The sequence below is a fragment of the Streptopelia decaocto genome (assembly GCF_964273445.1).
Source record: "Streptopelia decaocto genome assembly, chromosome: 10".
NCBI classification, from domain to species: domain Eukaryota; kingdom Metazoa; phylum Chordata; class Aves; order Columbiformes; family Columbidae; genus Streptopelia; species Streptopelia decaocto.
This window is the reverse complement of record NC_138665.1, coordinates 12,783,378-12,808,850: the sequence shown is the minus strand read 5'-3', so window position 1 is coordinate 12,808,850 and position 25,473 is coordinate 12,783,378. Positions and strand designations below refer to the sequence as shown.

The following is a 25,473-nucleotide window of genomic DNA, read 5'->3' as shown; positions in this document are numbered from 1 at the left end:
CCGCGCAGGGCCTGTGGTGTGGGGTTGCAGGCACACTTGCCATGCTGCACGGGTGCAGAGGGGCTTCATCCCCCTCTCTCAGCATGGCTGTGCTGTCCTCGATGTCCAGGCTCACAGAATCCGATGCCACCTCACAGTCCAGTGTTTCTATGTGTGATTTCATGGCAAATGCTCTGTTTCTGTCTGTTCTCTGTCTCATGTCACTTGTGCGACTGCCTGCACCTCTCCTGGTTTATCAGCCTCTTTGGTACCAAGGGCTGAGTCACATCAGGTCATGCTCAGGGTGACTCCAGCCCCACCAGTGTGCCAGGAAGCCCAGTCACGACCAACCCCATCACCATCTTCGCTGCTCCTCACCTTGATGTCTCCCTGTCCCCTGTCTGTCCTTCCAGGGAGCCCCGGAAAATCATCCTACACAAAGGCTCCACCGGCCTGGGCTTCAACATCGTTGGGGGGGAAGATGGCGAGGGGATCTTCGTGTCCTTCATCCTGGCCGGAGGCCCTGCCGACCTGAGCGGGGAGCTGCGGAGAGGAGACCGCATCCTCTCGGTGAGTTGGTGGGGCTGCCCACTGCCCCTCCAGAGCCTCCCACAGCCCCAGGCGGGTTCTCGCAGGTCACCTGTCCCCTGCCACCTGAGACACAGTTCGGCAGGGTCCGTCCCCAGTGCTGGTGTGGACATGGCTGCTGGGTGTACCTTATGAGGAGTGGCTTGAGGGAACTGGGGCTGTTTCGCCTGGAGAAAAGGAGGCTGAGGGGAGACCTTATCACTGTCTGCAACTACCTGAAAGGAGATTGTAGCATGAAGTGTGTTGGTCTCTTCTCCCAAGTAAGCAATAGGACAAGAGGAAATGGCCTCAAGTTGTGCCAGGGGTGGCTTAGATTGGATATTAGGAAAAAATTCTTAATGGAAAGGGTTGTCAGGCACTGGAACATGCTGCCCAGGGCAGTGGTGGAGTCCCCATCCCTGGAGGGGTTTAAGAGGCGTTTAGACAAGGTTCTTAGGGACATGGGTTAGTGCTAGAGTTAGATTATGGTTGCACTTGATGATGCTGAGGGTCTCTTCCAACCGAAACGAATCTATAAGTGGAGCAGCAGCCTGCCTGGGATCTGACCCGCGGCAGAGCAGGGGCTGCCCAGCTCCTTGCCCGGCAACCGGTGTAGGGCACCCCTGGTGCCCAGGCTGGCTGGGTGCAGGTACCAGAGATGCCAGTACTAGAGATGGTACCGGGGGCACAGGGGCTGGGTGACAGGCACTTGAGAGTGTGGTGCCGCGGGCACCGGTACAGGGGCGGGGGCAGCAGTGACAGCGGTGCCGAGGGCTGGGGCACAGGGCAGACCAGCTCGGTGCGAGCCCCGGTCGGTCCGGTCCAGCGGAGCCGCTCTGTCCCGGCAGGTGAATGGCGTGAACCTCCGCAATGCTACTCACGAGCAGGCGGCGGCGGCGCTGAAGCGGGCGGGGCAGACGGTGACCATCATCGCGCAGTACCGGCCCGAAGGTACTGGCGCCGGGAACCGGGAGCGGGGGGCGGGGTCGTGGGCGGGGGCGGGGCATTGCATGCAGATGGAGGGCGGGGCGTCTGCTGGCGCGCGATCGGGAGGCCGGGGCGGGGGGCGGCCTGCGAGGCGCCGATTGGCGCGGGGCGGGGCTCGGGGGAATGTGTGGGCGCCGATTGGTCTGCGTGGCGGGGGGGCGGGGCGGTGGCGTCCCGCCGGCGGTGCCTGCGCGGCTTTGTGTGCGGGCCGGGCGGCTCCGGGGCTGCTGCCGGGGGCGCCGCCGCCCCCCACCGGTGTACAGGTGAGCGGGACTCCGCCGACCTCGCCCGCGCCTCCCCGGCTCTGCGGCTGGCCCGGCGACACGGCCTGGGCCGCCCTCTTCGGGCCTGGGCCGGCTCGGGGCCTCGCCGCGAAGGGGTCGTCTCCGGTTGGAGGCGGGGCGGGGGAGGGTGTCTGTTTACCGGAGGGCGTCGCCGCGAGGTCCCGCTCCGTGGGGTTCTGTGGGCCGTGCTGTGTGGCCTAGGACCGAGGGAGTGCTCCGGCCAGGTTCATGAGTGGTACGGCTGCCCCTCGTCCTGGGGGGGCGGCTCCCTCCCCCCACCCGCGCGGTGGGCTCCGGGAGTCCCCCTGCGGCCACCGGGCCGGCAGGGCTGGAGCCGGCGCCTCGCTGCTGGGCGGAGGCTCATCCCGACTCCGAGCATCCCGCCTGCCCCAGCGACTGCCTTTCGTTAGGGCTGGCCTTTAGTGCCCTCGGCAGAGGTGTCGGAGACCGGTGGTCCCGCGTGGGCTGGCCGAGTCCTGCGTGGGGCAGCCAGTGTCTGGCCGCGGCGGGGACGGAGCTGTCGGCTGCTGACCGAGACCCTCCCCCGCTGGCAGGGCTGAAGCGTCACCCGGGGGCTGAAAGGGCGAGGGGCCGGGAGCCGCTCCCGCGGCTGCTGCGGCGCCGTTGCCATGTTCCGAGCTGCACAGCGCTGGGATGCCGCAGGTCATGTCCCCTGGTGAAGGTGTCTCTCCTGGGCCATGCTAGTTTGTCCCCTCAGCAGCTCTGGTCCTCTCTGCCGAGGCCAGCATGCCATCGCTCAGCTGCCCTTTGCCTTCTCGGTGTCACCCTGCGGGTCCCTGTCCCCCGTGTTTCTCCTCTTTCCCATAGCAGAGGCCACTGGGACACAGAGCCATTAGTGCCACTCCGGGCTGTGCTCAGGGTGTGCAGTTTGTTTGTTTTGGCTTTTTTTTTTTTTCTTTCTTTCCAGGAAGCACTTAATGTTCTTGTATTTCTGGCTCCCTTTGCCACTTGAGATTTGGCAAACACGCCAACAAGGAGTGCTTCCTACATGTCAAACAGGGCAAAACGTTTTGAAATCCCTCTAGACCGAGACTGAAATGTCATTGCTTTGTAGCCAATGGCTTTCTGGGTCCACGATGGCTCCTGGCACATGCAGGCAACAGCACCAGCACACGGGCTGCAGCTGTCCCGGGAGGCAGCATTGCTGCTGTGAAACGCAGCCTGTTGTATCTTGGGAGTTGACCTCAGCACTCCAAAGGCTTGAAGGCCTGGCAGCCAAGGAGAGAGGTCTCCCTGGCATGAGCCTCAGATGCAGGTGAGGCTGGGTCCCCTCGAGGGGATGTGCGCTCCCAAACGTTTGCCTTTTTTATGTGCATCATGGCTGTGGAAGTAGCAGGAGAGCTGGGTCATAGGATGCCTAAAGGAGACACTGGTGGAAAGGGGCTTTGGGAAGTTCTCCCTTGCTAGCAGAGGGCGGAGGATGGCTCCTGTCTCTCGTACGTGAACACAGGTAGGGCTTGCCTGTGTGGTGCTGGATGAGTCCTTCCCTTTGAGCACTTCTCCCTCTGACCTTTGTTACTATCACCAGCACTTGGGCTTGGCAGTTTCCCCTCCTCACGCCCCATGCAACAAAGCCTTGATATTCCTAACCTGAAAATACAAAAACATGTGTGATGGCATTTCTCTGAGCTGGCCACTCAAAGGGAAGTGCCAGGGCTGCACGATGACCTTTCAAAGGCTCCAAGCTTTCCCCATGCTGTACTCTCCTCTGCTTACCTGGACCTGCGGCATGTGTGCCCTGTGCAGGGAGGTGTCTGTATTTTAACCCCACACCTGGAAGGTGTGTGGGATCAGGGTGATAAAGTGCTGGGCTTGAGGGGAAGGAAGGAAGGAGCTGGGGATAGTTTTTACAGGTGTCTGTGCTGGAGCCCATGGCTGAGCATCTCTGGGCTCTGCCAATGATCTGATGGAGCCAGCCTGGCGCAGGGCAGGCAGGTTTGCATGTCAGAGAGCGCAGGACACACACACGAGGCTTTGTGCGTGCTCGAGGGTTGCTTTCTGATATAGTGTAGTTCTTCTCTCTGCCAGTGACTTCTCCCCTTGCACTGGCTCCTGGTGCTCAGAAATTGACTGCAGACCCTCTGTCTTGTTGGGTCCACTGGGTGTATTTACAGTTGCAGCACACCAGCGTGTGCCAGTGCTGGGATCCTTGGTGCAGGCAGCAGATCCCAGCCTGATCTTACTGGTCTGTGACCTGTGTGCGCTCGGGCGTTGCAGGGCCCGATCCTGCTCCTGGTGGTGAGCTCACCCTGTGGTGCAGGATCAGGCCCAGCTCCAGGGGCACCCACACCTGGGAAGGGAAGAGCGGCAAAAGGGTGGAGTGGTGTTTTTTATTGAGTTGCTAAGTGGGAACAGCAAACGTCCTGCCCCTCCTGGCACGCGGCACAGCGCCGCAGTGGCACTCACAGCAAGAGGTGCCGGGTCACCTGTTGCATATTTTTCAGTTTTGATAAGCGTGGCCTGAACACGTCCAGCACCTGGGTCCTGTGGAATGCCAGAGAGGTGGGGATCAGTTGTGGCTCACCTCCCCACCGTGCTGTGGGCAAGTTTCTCAGGCGAGTTCCGACTGCACGGGAGATCCAGGATGCAGAGGCAAGGTGGCTGTGAGCCAGGGAGCGAAGGCGAGAGAGCTGTTTGCTGGGGCTTACCTGCCAGTAATTGTCTCAGAGGCTGCTCCAGTGCGCAGATAAGGAGGGGCTGGTGACAGCTGGGAGCATCCTGTGCTCCTTCCCAGGGTTACCTTGCCTCCCCTGCGCTGGGAGGGAGGGGGCAGGTTTGCTTTTGGGGCTGGCTGCTCCTCTGCCCTGTGCCCTCCTGCAGCTGGAGCAAGCATGGTTTGGTGTCTCCTTGGGAGACCCTAGGACAGGATTGCATTTGCTCTCCAGCCCCTGTGTCCTTTTTCAGTTTCCTGCATCCAGCCTGGCTTTTGTTTCTTGTAATGTCAGTGGGCTTTTCCCAGCTCCTGCAAGCAGCATGGCTGCTCCAGTGAAATTTGGAAAGTCCCATCAGTGGAGTGCCCTGGCTGAAGTGGGGGCATGTGAGAGCTCTGCCCTTGGGTTGCATGTAGAGAACATGGTTGCTGGCAGGGTGGTGGCACCCAAAGGTTGACCTCCTGACATCCCCACCCTGATCCCAGTGGCAGCTGAACCTGCTTTTGCTGTTCGCTGCCTGCCCAATCCTGGGCAGTGCGTCCTCCTACACCAGGCTTCCTGTGGAGAAGAGTGTCACAGGAGGGATGCAAGCCCACGTGCTGGGAAGCAGTGGTCCTTCCTCATGCCCCCAGCAGGGTTTGAGATGATTGGCTGGGGATGGGGTTTGTAGCACCCAGCTGAGCAGTTTTTCAGGGGGAAATAGCTCTTCCATACTGAAGAGAGTTTATGGAGCAGCTGTACCCACTTCCAACAGAGGCTCCTCTGGGATGCAAGAGCTCATGGGTATCCTGGGGCAGAATCAGCTGTGCCACAAATGCTGTGGTCCACTCTGGTGTGGGGAGAGCGGTATGGAGGGGGATGAGGCTCACCTCCCTCTGCCAGGAGCTCCATAAAGCCCCGGTGCAGGCTGGAGGATGCAAAAGTGCTGCTTTGGTGTCAAAATCTGGTTTTCTTATAAAATAAGCCTTGGCCATGCCTGGCTGCTCCCGAGTTTCCCTCTGCTGGCAGGAAGGCAGGCGCAGGAGTGGGTGCCCCTTGGCTGCTGGGGTAGTTGGGGGCCTGATAACCTCTGCATTAAGCAGCTGACCTCGCCCAGCATGTGGCACTTCTTGATGTCCATGGCAGGGGATAGGACTTCATGTGGAGTTTCTATGTGCCGCTTGGTGCTTTTTGTGTGTATCACTTTTTTTTTTTTTTCTTCTTCCAGTCTTTAAGTAAAAATGCAGCCTTGGCAGCTGGGTGCGGGAGGGGATGCCTGAGAGAGTCCAGCTGCGGGGAGGGCTGGAGAGTCGGGAAAAGCCAGGCTGCAGCTGCATAACCCCAGCCCCATGTGTGTCTGCACCAAGAGTCGTGCGCGATGAGCGTCTGGCTCTCAAACGCAGCCCACAGCGCATTTCTTAGCAGTGTGCTGTTCCCACCACCCCTGCGAGACGCAGCTCCGCAGGCCAGGCAGCTGCCCGCGTGGTCCCCTGCGCTGCTGGAGCTCTGTGTGCAGCGAGCACGTGGCTCTGCTGCCGAGCTGCTGTGCTCTAGTTCACACACAAAAAAATATACCCAAACCACATGTAAACCACTGGGTTGTGGAGAAGGCTTTCCAGGCGAGTTGTACAGCAGAGATGAGTTTCTCACTGGGATGTGGGGATATAACTGCAGGGGGTACCCGGGGGATGAAATCAAGGGTGAGAACTGCCAGGGTGGGCTGTGGTGGTGTCGGCAGCTTCCCTGGTGCCACGGTGCCGCCGTTGCTCGCTGCCTGGCAAACCTTCCCCGGCTGGCCCTGAGTAAGCAGGGCCCGTGCCTCCACCCTCCGCTGGCCGGCCCGACCTTTACACCCAGCTGAAGGTCGGGCTGGCGCGGCAGCAGGAGCCGGGGTGGTGGCTGCTCCCATCCAGCCACCCGGCAGGGAGCTGCCGACGGCTTCTGGAGGGTCTCCCGGCTCCTCCTGTGGGTCTCTGCTGCCGGGATGTAGGAGTGAAAGGTGAATTCCTTCTCCCTGCTCCCCTTCTGTGGGGGGGCCATGCTTTGCCTCCCCCTTCCCCATGCCTGCTGGGCTGAGGGGCTCTGCTGCTGGCAGACCCGTCAGAAGCGGGGATACCCTGATGGCTGCAGTTGTGCTTTGCAGCTCTAGCCGGTGGGTGAGGGTCTCCTGGAGGGGCTCTTTCCCTGCAGTTCTGAACTGCTCTGTAGGTCAGCGGCTCGCTGAGCCCTTCCCAGCTGTTCCCTTGCTGAGCTGCGGCTCAGTAGCGGTGGAGGTCTCAGGGTCTCTGCAGCCTTTGCCTGAGCTGCCCAAGCCAGGGTTTGGGAGCAGCCGGTGCCCTGTCTACTCCAGATGCCCTGCCTGCACTCCCACAGGGTGCTGTAGCCTGTTCAGCTTGTGTGTGGACGGATGGGCTCACGGGCAAGATGCCTGACGGACAGGCTGTCACTGCTTCTCTCTGTGCTCGGTGCGGGGCAGTGACCTGGGGGCAGCTCCTGCCTGCACTGACCGCCTGTCTCCCCACAGAGTACAGCCGCTTCGAGTCAAAGATCCACGACCTGAGGGAGCAGATGATGAACAGCAGCATGAGCTCCGGCTCTGGCTCGCTCCGAACAAGTGAGAAGAGATCTCTCTATGTCCGGTAAGGCTCAGCACCCCCTCACCTGCTTAGGCAGCTGGAGGCGAGTGGGACGGGTGTATCCCCACAGGGCAGGATTACAGGATGGGACGGTTCAGCCTGGGCCATATGGCACCTCTATGGACACCTCTGTGGATGGTTGTTTTGGAGGCTGGGGAAGCGAGAGTGATAGATGTATTATGAAGCCCAGAGGCTGCAGCAGGGAGAGCGCTGCTTTTGCACTGCTTTGCCGAGACAGGGTGCTCTGCACTCAAGTGTCTGTTGCGAGGGCTGCTCCGCTTTGGAAAGTAGTGGTGTCTTCTACAGAGCCCTGGGAGGCTGCTGGCCAAGCTGATCCACTGGAGAACACTGGGCGTCTAGTGCTGCTTCTGCCCCAGACAGCTCAGGGCAGCGTTCAGGGCACTCTCCTCGAACCGTTCCCTGCTAACAGGCTTCTTCCCATCTCCTCCCGCCATTCCTGCAACAGGATCTAGCTGGAGGGGAGATGAGCTCTTAGGAAGATTATTGCTCTGAGCCCTCAATGTGCTTTTGGTCTGGAGCCAGGCGCAGGGCAGGCAGGGGTTAAGTGGCCCTGCAGCTCTAACTGCTGCAAGTCCTGCACTGCAGGGCAGCCCCTGCTCACTGCCTGCCTCCTGCCACCTCCTGCCTGCCACAGCGATAGGGAGCTGACAGCTAATGAGTAATTTTAACTTGGTAATTAAAATAATCCTGTAAATCCTCACCTTGCACAGCATGTTGCAGGTGGGGGCTGGCAGGAGCAGGGGATGCTTCTCCTTCCCTGTGGGAAGGGTGACAAGGGCCGAGGCTGCACCAGCCTCAGCCTACATCTCCCACTGCATGGCTACTCCATGCAGAGGCCTTCAGGCTGTTGCTGGACCCATTGCAAACCTGGCCTGGCAGGAGGGGACAGCTGCAGCTCTGGGTTCCTGCAGTTCACGCCTTCCTGTGAGGCTCTGCAGGCATCTTGTTTGATTTAGCATCTTTGGGATCCATGGTGGGGGTGTGCAACAAGCTGGGCCCCGTGTTGAAAAACATTGCTGGTCTGGCCATTGCTGTCCTATGGACACACTCATGGGTGGAGCAGGGTTTAGGCTGTGTCCAGCTTGAGTTGAGCCTGTGAGTCTCCTGTTCCCTGCCTGGATATGTGCTGCACATCTCGGGACATGCCTGCGAGCCAGAGAGCTCCCCACTGCCTTTGGGCTGCTTGTAGCATCTTGCATCTCTTGCTGCATCCCTTCACATGGCTTCAGTTGCCTCCACAGTACTGTGTCCCCTCACATAAACCCAGGTGGCTTCAGACAGGAGCTGGGCTGTGCCTCGCTGAGAGGAGGATCCCAGGGGAGAGCTTTCCCCCTGCATGGCCCTTCCTGGCCTTCCCCAGCTCTGGCAGCCGTGCACCTGCAAACGCACTTGCAAGAGCTGCCGGGTGCCTGGGCTGCCCCAGCCCTTCTGGGCGGGGTAGTTTCGAGCACAGTTTACCCGAAACCAGCTGAGCTGCTGCTGCGCTGCGGACAGGACACCAATTACAGGACTCGCTACCCAACTGCTTGAGTCAGCCCAGTGAGGCTGCGTTGCACCCCGTGTGCTGCTGACGGGGCCGGAGCCGGGCACCCCGAGTGCCTGCCAGAGCCAAGTTGCGGGTGCTGTTGCTCACCACGTGTTTTGGGGCTGCAGCTGCGCGGCGCAGGCAGGGATGAGGCAGGTTTGCGACTGCCCGCCTGCCGCTTGCGCTGCCGCAGGGCAAAGTCCGCCGGCGCTGGGGCTGTGCCGGGCGGGGATGGGGGTCACGCAGGCGTTGTGCCCGGGCACGGGGAGGAGGCCGTGTCGAGTCCCTGGCACCACTCCCCTGCCCTCCAGCCAAACCATCTGCTCTCCTGCCTGCTCCTGCAGTGTGATGCAAGCTGGAGAGCGGAGCCATCGCCCTGCCACCAGGCCCCTGTGTGCCCCAGGGACACGCCAGGTCCTGGGTGCCAACATGACCAGAGGCTGTTCTCTAGAAGCATTGTGCCTCGGGGAAGCAAGTGCCTCGTGCCGCTGCTTTGCAGGTGTCCGGCCCTTGCCCAGACCTTGCTGTGCCGGCCCTGGGATGCCGGTGGCTGCTGTGGGAGGAGGCAGGAGCCACGGGGCCAGCACCAGGCAGGGTGCGAGGTGTGGGCAGGGTGCCCCGCAGCCCATCCTGGTTCAGGAACCAGCCTGACCAGTTCCCTGGGGCCTTGGCTCGTGCTTTGCTCCTGACAGCAGGGGCCTGCCGGCCACACGCAGCCTTATCTTTTGGCCAGGAGCTGCCTGCGAGGGTTACTTACTGAGGATTGCTTACCGCCAGCCTCAGGGCCCTATGGTGCTTTGCTGTCAGCTCCAGCGTGCTGGGGTGCAGAGGGATCGAGCACAAGAGCTGCCCCAGCCCTGAGCAAGCTGGGAAAGGGGGAGCAATCTGCTGGCTGGATGTACCTGGATGCATAGGGCTGCATCAGGTTTTGTCCCAAAGAGCTTTCTCTGAGCCATAGGGCAGCCCTTCTCCTGCTTCCCATTCAAGACTAGCTCTCTTGACCCAGAAGGTTTCATCACCCAGCACTGCCCTGGTAGCGCTGGAGCAGGGATCTGGCTGAAGAAGTGCCCTCCAAGCTCTCTGCTGCTCCCTGGGGACCTGCTGCATGGTCCCTCAGCCCTCCCATTTGCACCCTGTGCTTTCAGGCCCTCTCAGGAGTCCTCACAGCAGAAAGGGGTAAGGAGCAGGACAGAGGGTGTCTCTCCTGGTAGAGGAAGGCTCGTTAGTGCCAGGATTAAACCAGCAGCCACCCCGTGTTTGCAGTGCCCAACATTGTGTCGGGCTTGGGGGTGAGTGGGGCTGATGTCCCAGGAGCGAGCGTAGGGGTTGTGCTGCCAGCAGTGCTGCTTTTAGTGACTGTTCCCTTGGCTGGGTTTGTTGCAAAGTGGATACATCAAAGCAGACAGGGCTTGAGGTTTGACATTAGTAGAAGGAGTTGCACGTGAAGTTACTGAGAGCAACTTGTGGGTACGGCCTGCAGTGCTGTGTGTGATAAAGTGTGCGCAGGAAGGCTATTAGTGCTCCTCTAGTTATTAAAAAACAAACAGACAAAAAACTACACTGTTCTGTAGTTGGTTAGTTTAATATTAAAGGTAATTTTAAACTAAACAAACTGTTTTCAGGGGAAGTATTTAGTATGATGGAAAGGCTCAGTTGTAGAAGCAGATATCTATACCCTCAGATACATTCCTGATTCACAGGCTCTGGACTAATGTACCCTATATGTAAACAAAGTGCATGCCCAAAGCACCCCGCAGTCTCTGCCTGCACAGCTCTCCACCATCCCCAGGGTTTGATGTTCCCATCCCACTCCTTGACCCTGCAGCTCTGGGGAGGACTGGTGGCCTGTGCGCTGCTGCTTTCTTGGGGCTGCATGAGCTTTGCTCACTAACCACAGCCGCCTTTGACACCTCTGTGGTTCGTCTGCCCCTTGCAGCAAAGGTCAAGAGCAAGTTGTTTTGGTGCAGCGCTGTTATTCCTGCGTTGCACGCTTCAGGGGTGTGCTGGTGGCTGCATGACGCCCCTTGCCTCAGCAGGAGACTTCCACAAATTTTGGGTTTTAATCCTTTAAGGTATGAAGGTGCAAGTGCCCCAGGAGGGCTGCTGCCCTCACTGCTTGGCCGTGCTCAGGAATGGCATCACTCCTTTCTCTGCCTCTCCACAGAGCCCTGTTTGACTATGACCGGACCCGGGACAGTTGCTTGCCCAGCCAGGGGCTCAGCTTCTCCTACGGGGACATCCTGCACGTCATCAATGCCTCTGATGATGAGTGGTGGCAAGCCAGGCTTGTCACACCCCACGGCGAGAGCGAGCAGATCGGGGTCATCCCCAGCAAGAAGAGGTGAGTGTCCAGCAGCAGCAGCTGTCACGTGTGGAGCCTCCTGGAGCTCCCCAGGCTCTGTGAGCCCTGCGGCCCTCAAGGTGGGGTCTGTTCAGGGTGGGATTTCCTTGTGGTCCCAGCCCACCTGGCTCTCTGTGGCTGTGCCACGTGAAGGGCACCCCGGTTGCAAGCTGGGGGTGCATGCAGGTCTCCCTGGGGTGATGTTCTCTAAAGCTGGGTGGGACTCCAGGTGAAGAGAGAAGCACTCAGCCCCCTCTGTGGTCCCCATGGGGATGGAGAGCTGGTGTTAGCCAGTCAAGGGCTCCAAGTGAGTGTAGAGTCACAGCAGTGACTGTGAGCTGCTCTTTGTGTCCTCTGACAACCTGCCCAGCTATGCAAGCCAGGTCCCATGAGTGTCAGGGAGCAGAGGAGCTGCCTGGCGCTGCTTTCACATCTGCAGAGCCAGCCCCATCTCTGTCCCTCCCCTCCTGGGCAGGCTGATTTGTCCCATCTCCTGCTAATGCAGACTCTGGCCTTGGCCAGACCCCAGGTAGAAGCTCCATCTCCATCCCTCTCTGGGAAGGAGCTGCCCTTTGCCAGCAAGGCAGCCACCTGAGGGTGCACAGAGCTGACTGGGGAGTCAAGCGGGCAGCACAGAGGGCACATGCAGGGGACTAGAGGCTCTTTTTCTGCTTTAACTCCAATCAGGGTGGAAAAGAAGGAGAGAGCACGGTTGAAAACAGTGAAGTTCCACGCCAGGACTGGCATGATTGAGTCCAACAGGGTAAGCGCCGAGCTGGGGCTCAGAGGGGTACCTGGAGCCGGTAGCTAGTGGGGGCAGGATGAGTCCCAGCAGCCAGAGTCCCTGGTGCGGCGGCTGGAGAAATCCCAAAGCCAAGAGCAGCACAACTGGACCTGCCCCAGGCGGGTGAAGGACAACTGATTGGAGTGGTGTGGGAGCAGAGCCCACCCCACCACAGCCCATGGCTGGTGCTGACTGCAGGCAGCTCATGCCGCTGCAGGCAGATGCCCTCACCCCTCATGCAGAGCGCTTGGTGAGCAGACGAGGAAGGGAGAATGGCCTGGCTATCCCTGCAGAGCTGCTGATTGCTCCATCGGCTTCCCAGCATCCTTACTGCATTTTTCTACATGCTTAATTTGTTTTCCTGCATTACAGTTTTCATGTAATATCCATGATTTCTTTTGAGGGTAACTGCCCTGCCACAGCTCCTCATTGTCTCTTCATTTTAATTTTTCCCACATGCGTTAAACACCATTGTTTTTTCTGTCCTCCCTTCCATCTCCATGTTCTTCAGTCGATCAAAACGAAACGTAAAAAGAGTTTCCGCCTCTCTCGAAAGTTTCCATTTTACAAGAGCAAAGAGAACCTGGCCCAGGAGAGCAGCGGACAGGAACGTAAGTAGCAGCTGGCCAGACAGGGCAAGCGTGTGACCCTCAGGTCCCCTGCCTTGAGGGGAGAGATTCGGCACGTTTCCGTAGCCAGGGTCCTGGCATCTGCTTGCATTTGGATCTGTGCTCCACAGTCATGCCAGCAGCTAGGGAGAAACTGGAGCTTGAAACAAAAGCAGCGGCTGCGGGCTGGCGCTCTCTTTCTCTCCCTCTCTTTCATGTTCAATGTCTTCATCTTTTCATCCGCCTGACCCGCTGCTCTGCCTCTCCCTGCTCTCCCCCCTCTGCTGTGGGCTCTGCTCCCTCCCTCTGCCTGCCAGGGGCTGCTCCTCTCCGAGTAAGGGACTGGTCACCTCCTGCAGGGCTTCTCCTGTCCCTCTCAGGCCTGAGGGGCTGTGCTCCCCATCTCCCCGAGAACGGACTTGCAGCTACATATTCCCATCTGAGAGCCCTTTGCGCGGGTTAAACCCTGCGGGCATGGGGAAGCCGTGTCCTCACTGTTGGAGGAGCTGCCCACCCGTGACCAAGGCATATCTTGGGTACTTGCCTGCAGAGGTTGTGGGGTCCCCAGCTCTCACCTGACAGCACCCTGGGACTCCCTGCAAAGGCAGAACATTGTTGCCAGAAATCCTGACGTGGGCCATACTGGAGCTGCATGCCAAACCCAGCCCCTCATCCTGCCAGATGCTAAACTGCATCCACTTCTTTGACAGGTGTCCCAGACAGAACTGTGGTCCTCACACCTTGGGGAAGAGGACATAGGCAAGGCAGAGCAGTGTTTCTGCCCTGGTGCTGGTACAGCACGTCCCCTCCCCTCCTGTGTCTCTCCTGGGGTGATGCAGAGGCAGGAGGTTGGTGCCAGGCTGCTCTGGGGCTGCCCTCATCCCTGTGCTGCCTGTGCCAGCCTGGCACCAGCTTACAGTGAGCTTGGCAGCCAGTGTAAGCCTCTGGCCTGCGGTGAAGGTTGGGTCTGCGTGTCTGCATATCTCTCGTAGTTCCTGGATGTGGCTGGGCTCCAGTTAGCCCCATCCTGGAGCTGGGGACTCACTGGGACACTGCCCTTGGCCAGCCCTGCAGTGATGTACAGCATGGGGGTGGGGCAGGCAACGCTCTTTGCCAGCCCATGTCACAGACCCACAGCCAGCTCCCTCCCCATGCTCGGCTGCTGTCCATCCCAGTTTGTATTTGGGGGATCCTTCCCCCATGTTTCCACAGCCCATACAAGCACTGGGGCATGGACAGATGGGGAAAAATGTGCCCCCCTGCCCCACGTTAGGGGACTGGCTGTTCTGTGTCTGCGCCCGGAGTGGCTGGAGTGTTCCAGGGGAGTGCAGAGCTGCTGTGTCCCACCAGTACAGCCCATGGAGAAACACCTCGTCCCTCCTGCCAGCAGCTCAGTGCTGCAAGCGCTTGGTGCCAGTTGATGCTGCTGTGGCCACCCTGCCCTCCCCAGACCCAGGGTGGCCCTTGGGGGATCTTTGGCAGTGAGGATGAGCTTGGTGGGGGGGGTCCAGCTGCACGAGGTGAGACATTGGTAGCGGGCTGATGGTGTCCGCTCTGAAAACATTTAACCTCACTTGCAGTTGCAGCTCTGGGCCGTTCTGCACGCCTGTCACTAATGCTGGTCTGGCTCTGTCTCCCCCGTCCCTCTGACTGCCCTCTCCCGCGCTCTCTTCTCTCCCCCTCTCCCCTTCTTGCTGTCTGTGAAATCAGGACTTCCCTGGGTTAAGTGACGATTATTATGGAGCAAAGAACCTGAGTAAGTTGAATCTCGATGTGCATCTTCACACTTTCCGTCACTGGCATGCCTGGTGGTGCCCGGGGAACGGCTGGGCTCCGGCTGGGGCAGCTGCGCTACTTGGGGTGCGGGGAAGGAAGAGCCCCACGGGTGCTGCTCCTCTGCCAGGGAATGCCGTGTGTGTCGGGGTGTCTGCCAGGGAATGCCACATCTGCTGAGGAATGCCCCATCTGCCAGCAGAGGCTGCTGGGTGTGAAGCGGTGCTGCTGCTGCACGCAGGAGAAGATGGGGGGTTTGCTTGGGAATGTTGGCCATACCCTAAGCAGCCCAGCTGAGGGCTGCCCAGCACACCAGGGTGAGCTGTGCCTCCTGATCTTCCTCTTCCTCCTGCTCCTGGCTGGGCTGGCGGCTGGTTAAGTGCTCAAAGACTTGGTGCTGCTGTCAGTGCAGGTGGGAGGTGGCTGGGACCATGATGGGTCCCCTCTGAGCTGAACGGGTGACAGTGTTTTGAAGTGTTGCCACCTGCGTCTGTGGCATCACATACCCAGAGCAGCAAAACAACAATGCTGGGAGCCCCTTGGACCTCCCATCTGGGTCTGAGTCCCCTGCCGAGCTCTGCGCCCCCCTGAGTGGTGCAGAGCCCAGCTGGGGCAGGTGGTGGCCAGCAAGTGTGGGGTGGCTGCAGCACTGGGACCAGCCTGAGCAAGCCAAACCCCAATCTCTGTCCTATCTTGTCACTGTCTTGTGACTGTTACTTGTCTGTGAGTCCCAGCCCTGTCCCCAGAGGTAAGCTACTCCATCCCCATGCCGGTGTGGAGCCGTGTCCTCTTCTGTGCATGCCGCACCCCAGCACCCTCCTCCCCACGCACCCCACCTTCCCTCCCTCGGTGTGGGAAGCTCAGACCTGCCCTGCCAGGCAGCCCCTTCCCGGCATCCCAGTCTTCTCCTGGAGCAGCCAAGCGTCCCCCTGCATGTCCCTGGTTTCCCAGCAAAGGGTGAGAGATGCCGCCCTGCCCATGTGGCGCAGGCTTATCTCACTGGGTGCTGGGGTGCGGGTTTTTTGGGAGACCAGTGCTGCCCTGCCCTGGGTCAGTCATGCTGGGTGACAACTGGGTGTCCCCATGCTCCTGCTGAAGGGGCTCTCTCTGGTTGCTTTGCAGAGGGTGTGACATCAAACACCAGTGACAGCGAGAGCAGTTCCAGTAAGTGTGCGTCTCACCTGTTCTCCCAGCCCTGTGCATGTGTATGTGTGTGCATGTTTTGGCACTTCCATCTTGTCTTCCCCCAGTGGTGGTTCTGTTCGGAGGCTGGTCCTTCTTGCTGGTGACACCAGGACACTGCAACCAGCTCCCTCCTCGGGGTGGGGGGAAAGCAGGGGCTGGGGAGGCTGGAGCGAGCCTGCCTGCTTTCCTGCTCTCTCCTGGCTGAGGGCTCTGCTCCAGGGCTCTGTGGTGGGTTCTGAGTCCATGTTATCCCCCATCCTCAGTGCCTGCTGCAGGAAGCAGTGGCCAAAGGCTGGGTCTGTCGCAGAAGTGTCTCAGGTAGCCCAAGCCTGTACAAGACTGTGGGGGTCCAGCTGCAGCAAATGTTCTCTGTCCCCAGCGGGTTCTCTAAATCTCTGCAACACGTCCACCTCGCGGGAAGGACGGTGCGTCCTAATGGGTCCCAAATCCACGTCAGTGGGGAAGGAAACAGAAGGCTTGACCCAGGGCTGGAATGTGAATGATTAACGTGGCTCAGTGGCTGGTGGCTGCATACCTGTCACACTCTGCGTCAGCTGGTGGTGTGACAGGGGCAGCCTGGAGGTGTTCCCGGGGCTGCAGGAGGCTGGTGGGGACGGGAGCCAGGCCCTTGTGGGTGTGGAGGGGCTGGAAAACTTTGAGTGCTCACCTGCCTCTCCCCGGCTCTGTTGCAGAAGGACAAGAGGACACCATCCTGTCTTATGAGCCAGTGACACGGCAAGAAAGTAAGTCCTGGCGCGGAGCTGCTCCTTGCCCACTGCAGCATGGGCACCCGTGTCCCCTGCTCAGCCAGTGCAACCGGTGCAAGCTCCCCGCTCCTGCGCCGTACCGGCACAGCACCGTGTGAACACACAAGGAGTTTCTTGTGTGCAGCAAGGAGCTGGGCACACACGCTGCCTTATGGGGCTTTTCCTGGCCTTGATCTCTCCTTTTTAGTCAACAGAAAAGCCTTGTGACCTGGTCTGGGTTGCAAGACCCAGCTGTGCTGGGCTTTATTCCCCAGCTGAGGATGGGATTATCCCTCCCTGCCTCGCCCAGGTCCCTTCTGCAGGGCAACCCTCAGCATTTACCCTGCTCAGTGCTCAATCCCTGCAGATCCTTTCTCAGGCTGCATAGTCCCAGCCTCAGTGGTCTCTCCTTGCCAGAAGCTGGATCAGACTCTTAGGCTGCTGTCACTCCCCCAGCTCTGTGGCACAGAATCACAGAATAGTTTGGGTTGGATGAGGCCTTCACAGCTTATCTAGTCCAACGCCCCTGCCATGAGCAGGGACATCTTCAACTAGATCAGGTTGCTCAGATCCCCATCCAGCCTGGCCTTGAATGTCTCCAGGGATGGGACATCTACCACCTTTGGGCAACCTGGGCCAGCATCCTCCCCTAACTGTCCCGGTTGTCTGACTCCTGCCCCAAGTGATGGAGGAGCTTTGCTGATCCCAACCCTGGAGACCCACAGCACCTTCTCTGGGGCAGCTCACATGGTTTGGGTCAGATGGGAAGGAGATGTTAACCATGACCAAGAGGAGATAAACTTGCCCAAAGGAGGCACCTTTGGGTGCCTGTGTGAGCAGGAGCCCCTGCTGCCAGCAGGGAGAGGGCAGGGTGATGCCAAAAGCAGCGATAGGGTCAGCTGCCCACAGCCCAGGAGGGGCCTCAGGTTGTGGCTCTTGTTCGCAGTTCACTACGCGAGGCCAGTGATCATCCTGGGGCCAACAAAGGACCGAATTAACGATGACCTCATCTCCGAATTCCCACACAAGTTTGGTTCCTGCGTGCCACGTAAGTCCGTGCTGGCTCTCGGTGCCCTGGCTGGAGGGAGGGGACAGCAGGGTCTCTGCTACGTGCAGGGTCTCACGCACAGCATAGGGAGGGGACTGGGTGCTCCAGTGGGTTTTGTCCCAGGAGGTTTGGCTTGCGTCACCCCGGGTTCACTCACGGTGCCTGCTCTCCTCCAGACACTACCAGGCCTCGGCGTGAGAACGAGGTGGATGGACAAGACTACCACTTCGTTGTATCCCGTGAACAGATGGAGAAAGACATCCAGGACAACAAGTTCATAGAGGCCGGGCAGTTCAACGACAACCTCTACGGGACGAGCATTCAGTCAGTGCGGGCAGTGGCAGAGAGGGTGAGTGTCGGGTGGCATTCCTGGGACCGGGACACATCCAGCCCGAACCCAGGTGTGTTTGGCAGTTCCCTTCCTCTCTCAGTGTTGCTAATGAAGGGCTGTTACCAGGTTAAGCAAGTGTGGCACAAGCCTCTCCTCCCTCTGGAGTCCTGCCAAGCCACATGGCTGCTTTTCTCAGCCACGTTACTCCACCTCGGTGTTGTACCTGTGCTACCTTTGTCACCCAAACTCCACTCAAAATCTGGGTGCTGGCAGCACCAGCCTCGTGCTCGGGAGCTCACAGGGCGAAGGTGCCCAGCTGCACTCCTCGAGACAGCGGCGCTTCCTCCGCAGGAGCACTGGAGTGTACTGAGGGCTTATAAATTGTTTCATGTGTTCAGAGAAAGGTTCAGTCCCTTTTGCTGCTGTCCTGCCCTAAGCAGGCAGGAACGTAAGGCCACTGGTAGCTGGGTTGTGTCTCAGGGCTGGTGTTTCATCTCTGTGGCTCCTGTCTTTCGTAAGCACAGCTGTCTGAGCAAGAGGAGACTGCGGATAGGTCTGATCCCGACTGTTTCCTTTCCAGGGGAAACACTGCATCCTGGATGTGTCTGGCAATGCTATCAAGAGGTTGCAGCAAGCACAACTTTATCCCATTGCCATTTTCATCAAACCAAAATCCATTGAAGCTCTCATGTAAGTGCAACACTGTGTTCTGTGCCTCTCCAGCGTGAGCAGCTCTGGCATGTCAGGGGTTTGTATGTCTATCTGCTGCCTCTGCTTTTTAGAAAGCAGCAGAGGTTGTTCCTGGCACTAAACTTGTCCCTTGTTAAGAGGAGCTGGGCCCATTGCTGTCTCTGGTGTCCCTCCACATCTAAAGCCATGGTGCATCCAGGCTCCATGGATTGCTCTGGCTTAAACCCTTTGTTTGCCCCGAAGAGGGTTACCCACAGGAAATCTAAAAATGCTCCCAAATTTGCCTGATGTAACCTGCTCACGTGGGCCCCAAGTCCAGCCAGGACAGCTGCTGACAGCCCGTAGTGGTGGCTCACAGCTGCACGGCGGCTGAGCCAGGACAGCCCTCAGGACCAGAGAGGGGACATCTCCTGTGTGCCCAAGGGGGAACCTTCTGCTCGTCCTGCTGCTCCTGGCCCTGGCAGCACAGCCTGGAAAGGATGTAAGAGCTGAGCTTGCAGCTCTTCAAGCAGCAGCAGATAAAGTTGTCTATATGAGGAAATTCAATAGCTTGAGGTGGACTCTGGGATCAGATGAGTCTCTGCTGGCACCGAGGGGACTGGGAAAACCCTCTTAAGCCAGAGGGGATCAAATTGCTTATTTGGGTGTTGTATGAGGAAACCTAGGCGAAGGGGGTGGTGACAGGCTGTGGGAAAGCAGGGAGACTTGTGCAGTGGTCTTGCAAATTCAGAGGATTGTCTGCGTTTGAGTCCAATTCTGTGCCCCAGTGAAACGAGGGGGCGGTGGTGATGAGAAGTGCTGGAAGTTGAGATGAAGTGCCAAGGCAGCAGAGCTGGGTCCTGCGCAGCTTCCATTCCTGGTGCGCAGAGGCTTCCCAGGCACCCCGGCTCCATGGGCTATTTTTACTTCATTGCTAAGAAAAAGAGCTAAGTTTGTATTTTTTTTTTAAACACGGCAGGGAGATGAACCGGAGACAGACGTATGAACAGGCCAACAAGGTCTTTGACAAAGCCATGAAACTCGAGCAAGAGTTTGGAGAGTATTTTACAGGTGAGTGTCCTAAGTGGGCTTGTACCCAGTTTATTTTCTTTTCTGGCTGGCAGCTGTGACCTCTCTACCAGCACTGTCCTACTGCAGGTCATGGGAAAATGTCCAGCTCCATCAAAGCAAAGCAGAGATGGCATTTTGCCATCAGGGCTCTGCGAAGGGACAGCTCCACGATCAGTGGATAAGAGTAAACCAGCTCTAGAGAGGGAGGCAAGTTGTCAGGCAGGATTTTCTGAGGTTGTGAAAGCTTATTGCCAACTTCAATAATAATAAAGAAAAATCCCCAGGCAGGGGAAGCCCAGCATATATTCAGGGAACTACAAGGCTAGAGGAAATAAAACTCCATGTGTGAGGGAGAGGGGAACGTTTTCAAAAAGAGAAAAGAATCGTTTTAAAGAGGGAAGATAAAAAATTAGTGACCTAAATGGTGGAGAATATCCTGAGTTATTACAAAACATCTCCCAAAAAAAGACTGGAAGTTTGGCTGGCTTCCTAACTAGACTTTTCTGAAGAGCTAGTCAGGGGCTGCCTGGCACTTTGTGCCTGCAGAGATGAGCTGCTCGTGACACAGGCATCCTTGTGCATTAAGGAACGGACGTTTGTAACATGATTAATCCTGGAAAATCAGAGGCAGGCAAAGAAACTGGTCTTCCATCTTTCCTCCAGTGCAGTAACTGTTACTTCTAAAGCTGAGGAGTGGTAATCCTGCCAAACCCTGTGTTACCCACCCTACAGCTACCGGGAAAAATCCCAAGCAGAACAATTTCCAAAAATGGATCTCAGCTGAGCAAATGTATGGGTACAAACAGGGTAAGAGCCTTCCCCAGGCCTCCTGTCCCAGGCAGCAGCTCCAGAGCTCTTCCAGGAGGAGCACAAATGAACACTCTTGCCTGAAACCTGTTGTTGAAGGAATTGGGTAATGCACACAGAGATGGTCGCTGTAGCAAGTTCTGCACCAGGAATTTGTAATGAGGGAAGAGAAGTGCTGGAGGACGGTCCTGGCTGAGTTACCAGAGCACGCTGGCCCTCCACAGCATCCTCCTCCTGTGGTGTAGGAAGCACAGTGAGGTGCTGAGTGTTGTGTCCGTGCTAAACAGCGGGATTGTCGCTGGTTTCTGGGCGGGAGCGCAGCCCTCAGCCGGCCTCTTCCAGCCTGGCGGGGCTGCGACCCCCACCCTGCAGCAGAGGAAGCGCCAAACACGAGCAGAGGGGATGGACAAAGCTGTCACCTCGGGGGACGCGCTGGGCGCGGAGCGGCTGCTCCCCGGTTCCCGCCAGAGGGGCGGCAGTGCTGGCTGCCCGCAGCCGTGGCGCGGTGGCGTGACACAGTTTGCAAAGCTGATTAGCAGCCCAGTGTGGAGAACCTGTCCGGCACTTCACAGGGGTGAGAAGCTCTGCCAGTGCGGGATCAGCTCGCGCTAATCCCCTTGGGGACACTGGGTTAACCCTCTGTCATCGGGCACCTGTCACAGCTCCTCTGGCACGAGTTGTGTCATGCTTAGGTGTTGGCCGTGTCACAGCAGCCCCTTTGCAGGGTGAAAGTCCTTTCCTGTGGCTCATGGCAGGGAAGGCGCAGTGCTGCCTGGTGCTCAGGGTCTTGCTTGTTTTCTCTTCTTCCAGCCATCGTACAAGGAGACTCTCTTGAAGAGATTTACAGCAAAATCAAACAGATCATTGAGGACCAGTCCGGGCACTACATCTGGGTTTCGTCCCCAGAGAAACTCTGAAGATGTCCCCCACCTGCTTCCCTGTGAGCAGAAGATCTCTGAAGTCCCACCCCACCCAAGCCCTCTGCCCCAAGGGGGAGGATATGAAAACTATTCCTGCCTCCTTTTTTAGATCGTCGCAAAATTGAGTTTTCTAGTCCTGTTTCTTTTGTTGGGATGAACTCATTCATCACGTGACTGTTCCCACCGTTCCTGCATGGACCTTCCAACTGCTCCATTAGAGACAGATGAGAACCCATTCAAGGTCGTTTTTTATTATTATTATTATTATTATTATTATTAACTAAACCAGGAATCAAGATGGGAGGAGGCGGCTAAGGACTAACGTAAGAAGTGAGTGAAACAATGGACTCTGAGCACACAAGCCAGTATTGGCGCTCCAGGGGTATTTTTCCAAGTGCGACTGTCTAGCAGCTCTGAACAGTGCGACAGAAAGGCAGCAGAAAGCATTTTATTTATCTGTATATGTAATTTATATATAATATATAGAGAGATATTATATATATATTATATATATATATGTACGTGGACTAGGAAACCTGAGGGACCTCTCTTCATAGGTATTGTATTATTGCAAGGATCTTTCAGTTCCTCTGTCCCAACCGCTGGGCGTAGGGAGTCCACTTGGGCAGGAAGAGCTCAAAACGGTACCAGGTGCTTTGGAAGCGTCTCCCATCGGGACCAGCCTCCTGCCAGCCCCCCGGCCCTGTGGGGCAGAGCAGACTGATACGCTGCCCGTGCCAAAGGGACCAGAGGTCCATGGTAACGCAGCAAAGGAGCAGCAGCTGATCTGAGTGAGGCTGAGACTGAGCAGGAGGCTGCAGAGCAAGAGAATGGATGATACTACATATTAAATTGCACATTGTTTTACACACCACCTTATGTGTTTGCATGAGAGGTTTCCTTTTGGTTCTATTTTTTTAAGCTGATTTTAAACCAAAACCATATTGTGTTGCTGTGTTGGCTTTTTTTTTTTTCTCATTATTCCATTTTTCTCTTGTTAATAATGAACTGAATGGGTATAAAATCCAGTTTTTTAACTTGTTTTTTAAGCTGGCTCTATTGTAAATAGAATCTAGATCTGCGGTGCTTAGTTAGGAAATCCTTCACCGGCCACGTGGAACAAATGTATTCACTGTCCTGTGTTGCTGTGGAAAACCTGGGAGGCTGGGCTGGCCCTGTACCTGTGGGCACAGGTGACGTGACCCGCTCCAGCTGGCAGCAGCACACTGGCATTCCCTTCAGCGTTAGCCGCTGGCAGGAGAAGCCCCCAGCTGTGCCTTGGATGGACATTCACACTTTTCCACAGCAGTAACAGGACTGAAAAACTTCCTCGCTCTCTTCCCTGCCCTGTGCCAAATCCCCGGCTCTGCTGGGTGCAGATGGTGGTCCCAGTGACCAGAATGTCCTTCCAGCACAGCAGGGACATTGCCTGCTGTTGCGGGAGCTGGGGCTTGGCAGGTGAACGTGCGGCCACCTGGCCTGGTTCTGTTTCTGACATCTCTGCATAAATTCTCTTTCTGAAATTGGGTGTTGCTCCCTCTCTGAAGGTCACCTTAGAAAATGGAATTGGGTGCCTTGTGCCGGCAGGTCGGTGGGGCAGGGGGGCGCAGAGCTGCACCCATCTGCTGCGCACGAGGATTTTTCAAGAGAGGTAACGATGCTGAAACAGTTGGTCCTAAGCTGAGAAATGTGTGTCTTTGAGGACGCTTTGGCTTCCACACTGGAATGAGGCTCCATCACGGGAGCAGAGCCCTGTGCGAAGCTGGGGGGACTGGCGTAGCCTGTGGGAAGGAGCGGTGTCACCGGGCACTTGTGGTGCCCGTGCAGAGCACTGCCACCCGACAGAACTGCTGAGCGCTGTGCCAGGCACTGTGCCAGGCACCACAACAAAGGAGGTCAACGCACGAGCAGGTAAGTCCTGGCCCAACCTCCCACTATTTTTATAGGGATAAGTGAACGTGCAGGAGGCCGGTCCCCTTCCCCGAAGGTAACGGTTATTGCGTGTCAGGTCACGGTTTTCAATGTGAACCAGAACTGCTGTAAGACTGTACGTGGTGAGAAGCTGCCTTCACTTGTCCTGCATCACGAGCAGCCCTGCAGGGACCGAGCGGCTGCCCGACAGAGCTGTGCTGCGGTGGAGGGCAGGAAGGATCCTGCTGTCGGGACCGACCCTAAAGGAGCAAACTGTGGCAACAGGTTCCTGTTCAGCATCGGAGCTCCTGCCCCACTGCTCCAGCTGCTGCAAACGTCCGTTCCTGGAGAAGTGGAGTAAGTGAAACGAAAGTCCTTAAGTTGCTAGTCACACCGTTCCTGTCTTTTTTTCTTTGATGGCCTGTCTCCCTCTCATCAAGTCACATGGAGAAAAAGATGCTGTACTCCATGGCATAGCTGACAGTATCGAATCGATCATGACAACACTAGTTGGTTATCAGTGTTTCTTCCAAGGAGACATATATTTTTAATAAACAGAGAGTTGCAAAGAACTCTGTCTTTGAGGCCTTGTTGTAGAGTCCTTCATTGTGTGCCAGATCTGGGTTTTTTGGCGCTGATGTTAGCAACTGTTGATACAGTCTCTCCACAGCAATTTTATGCATCGACAATGTTTTTTCTAAAAAAAGATAATTGCTTTTTTTTTAGTATAAGGTTGTCACTGAGAACTTGCCTAAAAGAAAAAGGAAGGGTTGTTTTTTTAAAAAAGAAAAAAAAAGGAAGTGAGCTACTATTTACAGCTGTAACCACCTCTTTTGGTTGGCTTGTTATAACACAGGTTGACCGCGGTCTGATGTCGTGACACCATAAAATGTATTTTGGGTCATGGCTTGAATTGTGGGGAGTCTGCTTTACAAATGCAGATCAAATAATGGGGTTTATATGCTGCTACATAATTGTTCCTGTATTGGATGTAAAAACAGCAAAGTAAACATAATCTGGCTAATACAGAGCATCTTTTTATGGTTTAATATGGTGTTTAGGCATCAGAGAGAAGAAGAAGTTGTAAAGACAACTAGTATATTTTTCTAGTACCTTTAAGTGCAGAGAACAGGAGTGTTCACTGGAAGACAAATGTGGTTAATGGGGTGTTGTTACACATTCCTGCCTGAATCTGCTTTGTCATTTAGCTGAGCTAATTGAAAGGTGAGAGGGTTTGGGGTTTTAAATCTTGAATGTGTTGATTTTTTTTCTTTCAAACTGCACACAAGAGAAGTGAGATTTCAGGGGAACAGGGGTGTTGCACTGAGCATGGGCATAGTGTTTGCAGACAGTTCACAGTATATGGAGTTTATTGGACAAATAAAACACAGTTTGGAAACTCCTTTAGCTGATTAGATCAACAGTCTTGTGGTGGTGGTGGTTGTCAGTAAAACACTGGAAGATTAAACAGCTGCTAAGCAGAGCTGATGCTGGCATTACCACTCCCGAAACTCAAGACTGTTGCCTTACATAGTGATGGATTTGGCGTGATGAAGTTGTTGATGTGAAGTATCACAGGAACACTGTTAACGGCTGCCACGGTGGCTGCCAGGCTGCTCTGGACAGTCCACGAAGTTCCAGCAGCTCTGAGCTGCAGGACGTGGGTCTGCAGACACTGTTCCTTGTGCAGTCTGTGATGTGTCATCTCCATCTGCTCTGACACTGAAACTAAGATTCCTGGGGGGGAGAGGAACAGGGGATTATGTTCTCAAATAAATTATGCCACTCCTGTAAGGTGGAGACAATCACTGGAAGAATAACCAACATGAGTGGCATGAAGGGAAAGAATGGTTCTTTTGAAGCTTTTTAACAAGCTGTTTTTCTGGCTAAGGACAAATTACTCTGCTTATCAGGACCTTAGCAAAGTCCTTCTGGACGCCACAATAGCAGAGTCATCCCATTAATGGTCCTGTCCCTTTGTGAAATGTAGGTGGGGGTGGTTCTTTTCTCTCCCAAGATGTCCTGTTACAAATACCCGCAACAAGCATGAAACTAATCTGCCCTAAGACACTTCTAGAAAATTAGACCATAAGCTGCTTGTGCTATAGAGAAACATGGCTATGCTGCTGGCTGCAGCTCTGGCTAATTAACTGTCTCGGCCCTTGTTAGGGAGAGGAGCACAGGATCTGTGAAGCTACTGGAAGGTGGGTTGTATTAATACATGAATTTAATAATAATTTTTTTCAAAAATTTTCTCCCTGTTGGTGCCTGAGATGCAGGCACCTGGACAGCTGTCTTAGATACAGCTTTTCTTGCTAATGGTGCTTGGCAGCATAACCTTCAAGGCCTGCTGTTCTCTGCTCTCCTCAAGCTGTCACAGCAGGATCCATGGCACTGAAGCATCTGCTGTGCAGGAGGTAAAGTTATCATGTTAAAGGTGTCTCTTTCCTTGAAGAATCCTTAAGTACCCCCTGATGCTTAGTGTTTGTTTATATCCCTTTCCTACAAAATGAAGGTCATGTTGTTTGACTCTAGGTTTTTTTAACCCTGAGGACAAAAACAATGAGTTGTTTGGGTCAGTCGGTGCAGCAGCTGTTAATGGTGCAAGCTCACCGGAGCACTCTGAGAG

General features: G+C 56.4%; 1 protein-coding gene across 4 annotated transcripts in view; it reads left to right on the top strand.

Moving 5' to 3' along the window:
• Nucleotides 1–23,008, top strand: part of DLG3 (discs large MAGUK scaffold protein 3) — a gene marked incomplete at its 5' end in the record, with an annotated part of 79,502 nt that extends 56,494 nt beyond the window's left edge. For 2 of the 4 annotated variants that reach the window (XM_082062228.1, XM_082062225.1), the window contains 13 exons: nucleotides 393–549; nucleotides 1,395–1,497; nucleotides 6,993–7,107; nucleotides 10,815–10,991; nucleotides 11,679–11,754; nucleotides 12,287–12,386; nucleotides 15,279–15,320; nucleotides 16,034–16,084; nucleotides 17,034–17,135; nucleotides 17,312–17,484; nucleotides 18,047–18,156; nucleotides 19,115–19,206; nucleotides 20,824–23,008. In XM_082062228.1, coding sequence (XP_081918354.1) covers nucleotides 393–549; nucleotides 1,395–1,497; nucleotides 6,993–7,107; nucleotides 10,815–10,991; nucleotides 11,679–11,754; nucleotides 12,287–12,386; nucleotides 15,279–15,320; nucleotides 16,034–16,084; nucleotides 17,034–17,135; nucleotides 17,312–17,484; nucleotides 18,047–18,156; nucleotides 19,115–19,206; nucleotides 20,824–20,930 — 1,405 coding nt within the window. In that variant the 3' untranslated portion in view covers nucleotides 20,931–23,008. Of the gene's footprint in view, nucleotides 1–392; nucleotides 550–1,394; nucleotides 1,498–1,691; nucleotides 1,797–6,992; nucleotides 7,108–10,814; nucleotides 10,992–11,678; nucleotides 11,755–12,286; nucleotides 12,387–14,093; nucleotides 14,140–15,278; nucleotides 15,321–16,033; nucleotides 16,085–17,033; nucleotides 17,136–17,311; nucleotides 17,485–18,046; nucleotides 18,157–19,114; nucleotides 19,207–20,823 lie in introns of those variants that run through there. The other 2 variants (XM_082062226.1, XM_082062227.1) reach the window with 2 other exon arrangements.
• Between the last annotated feature and the right edge of the window lie 2,465 nt (nucleotides 23,009–25,473).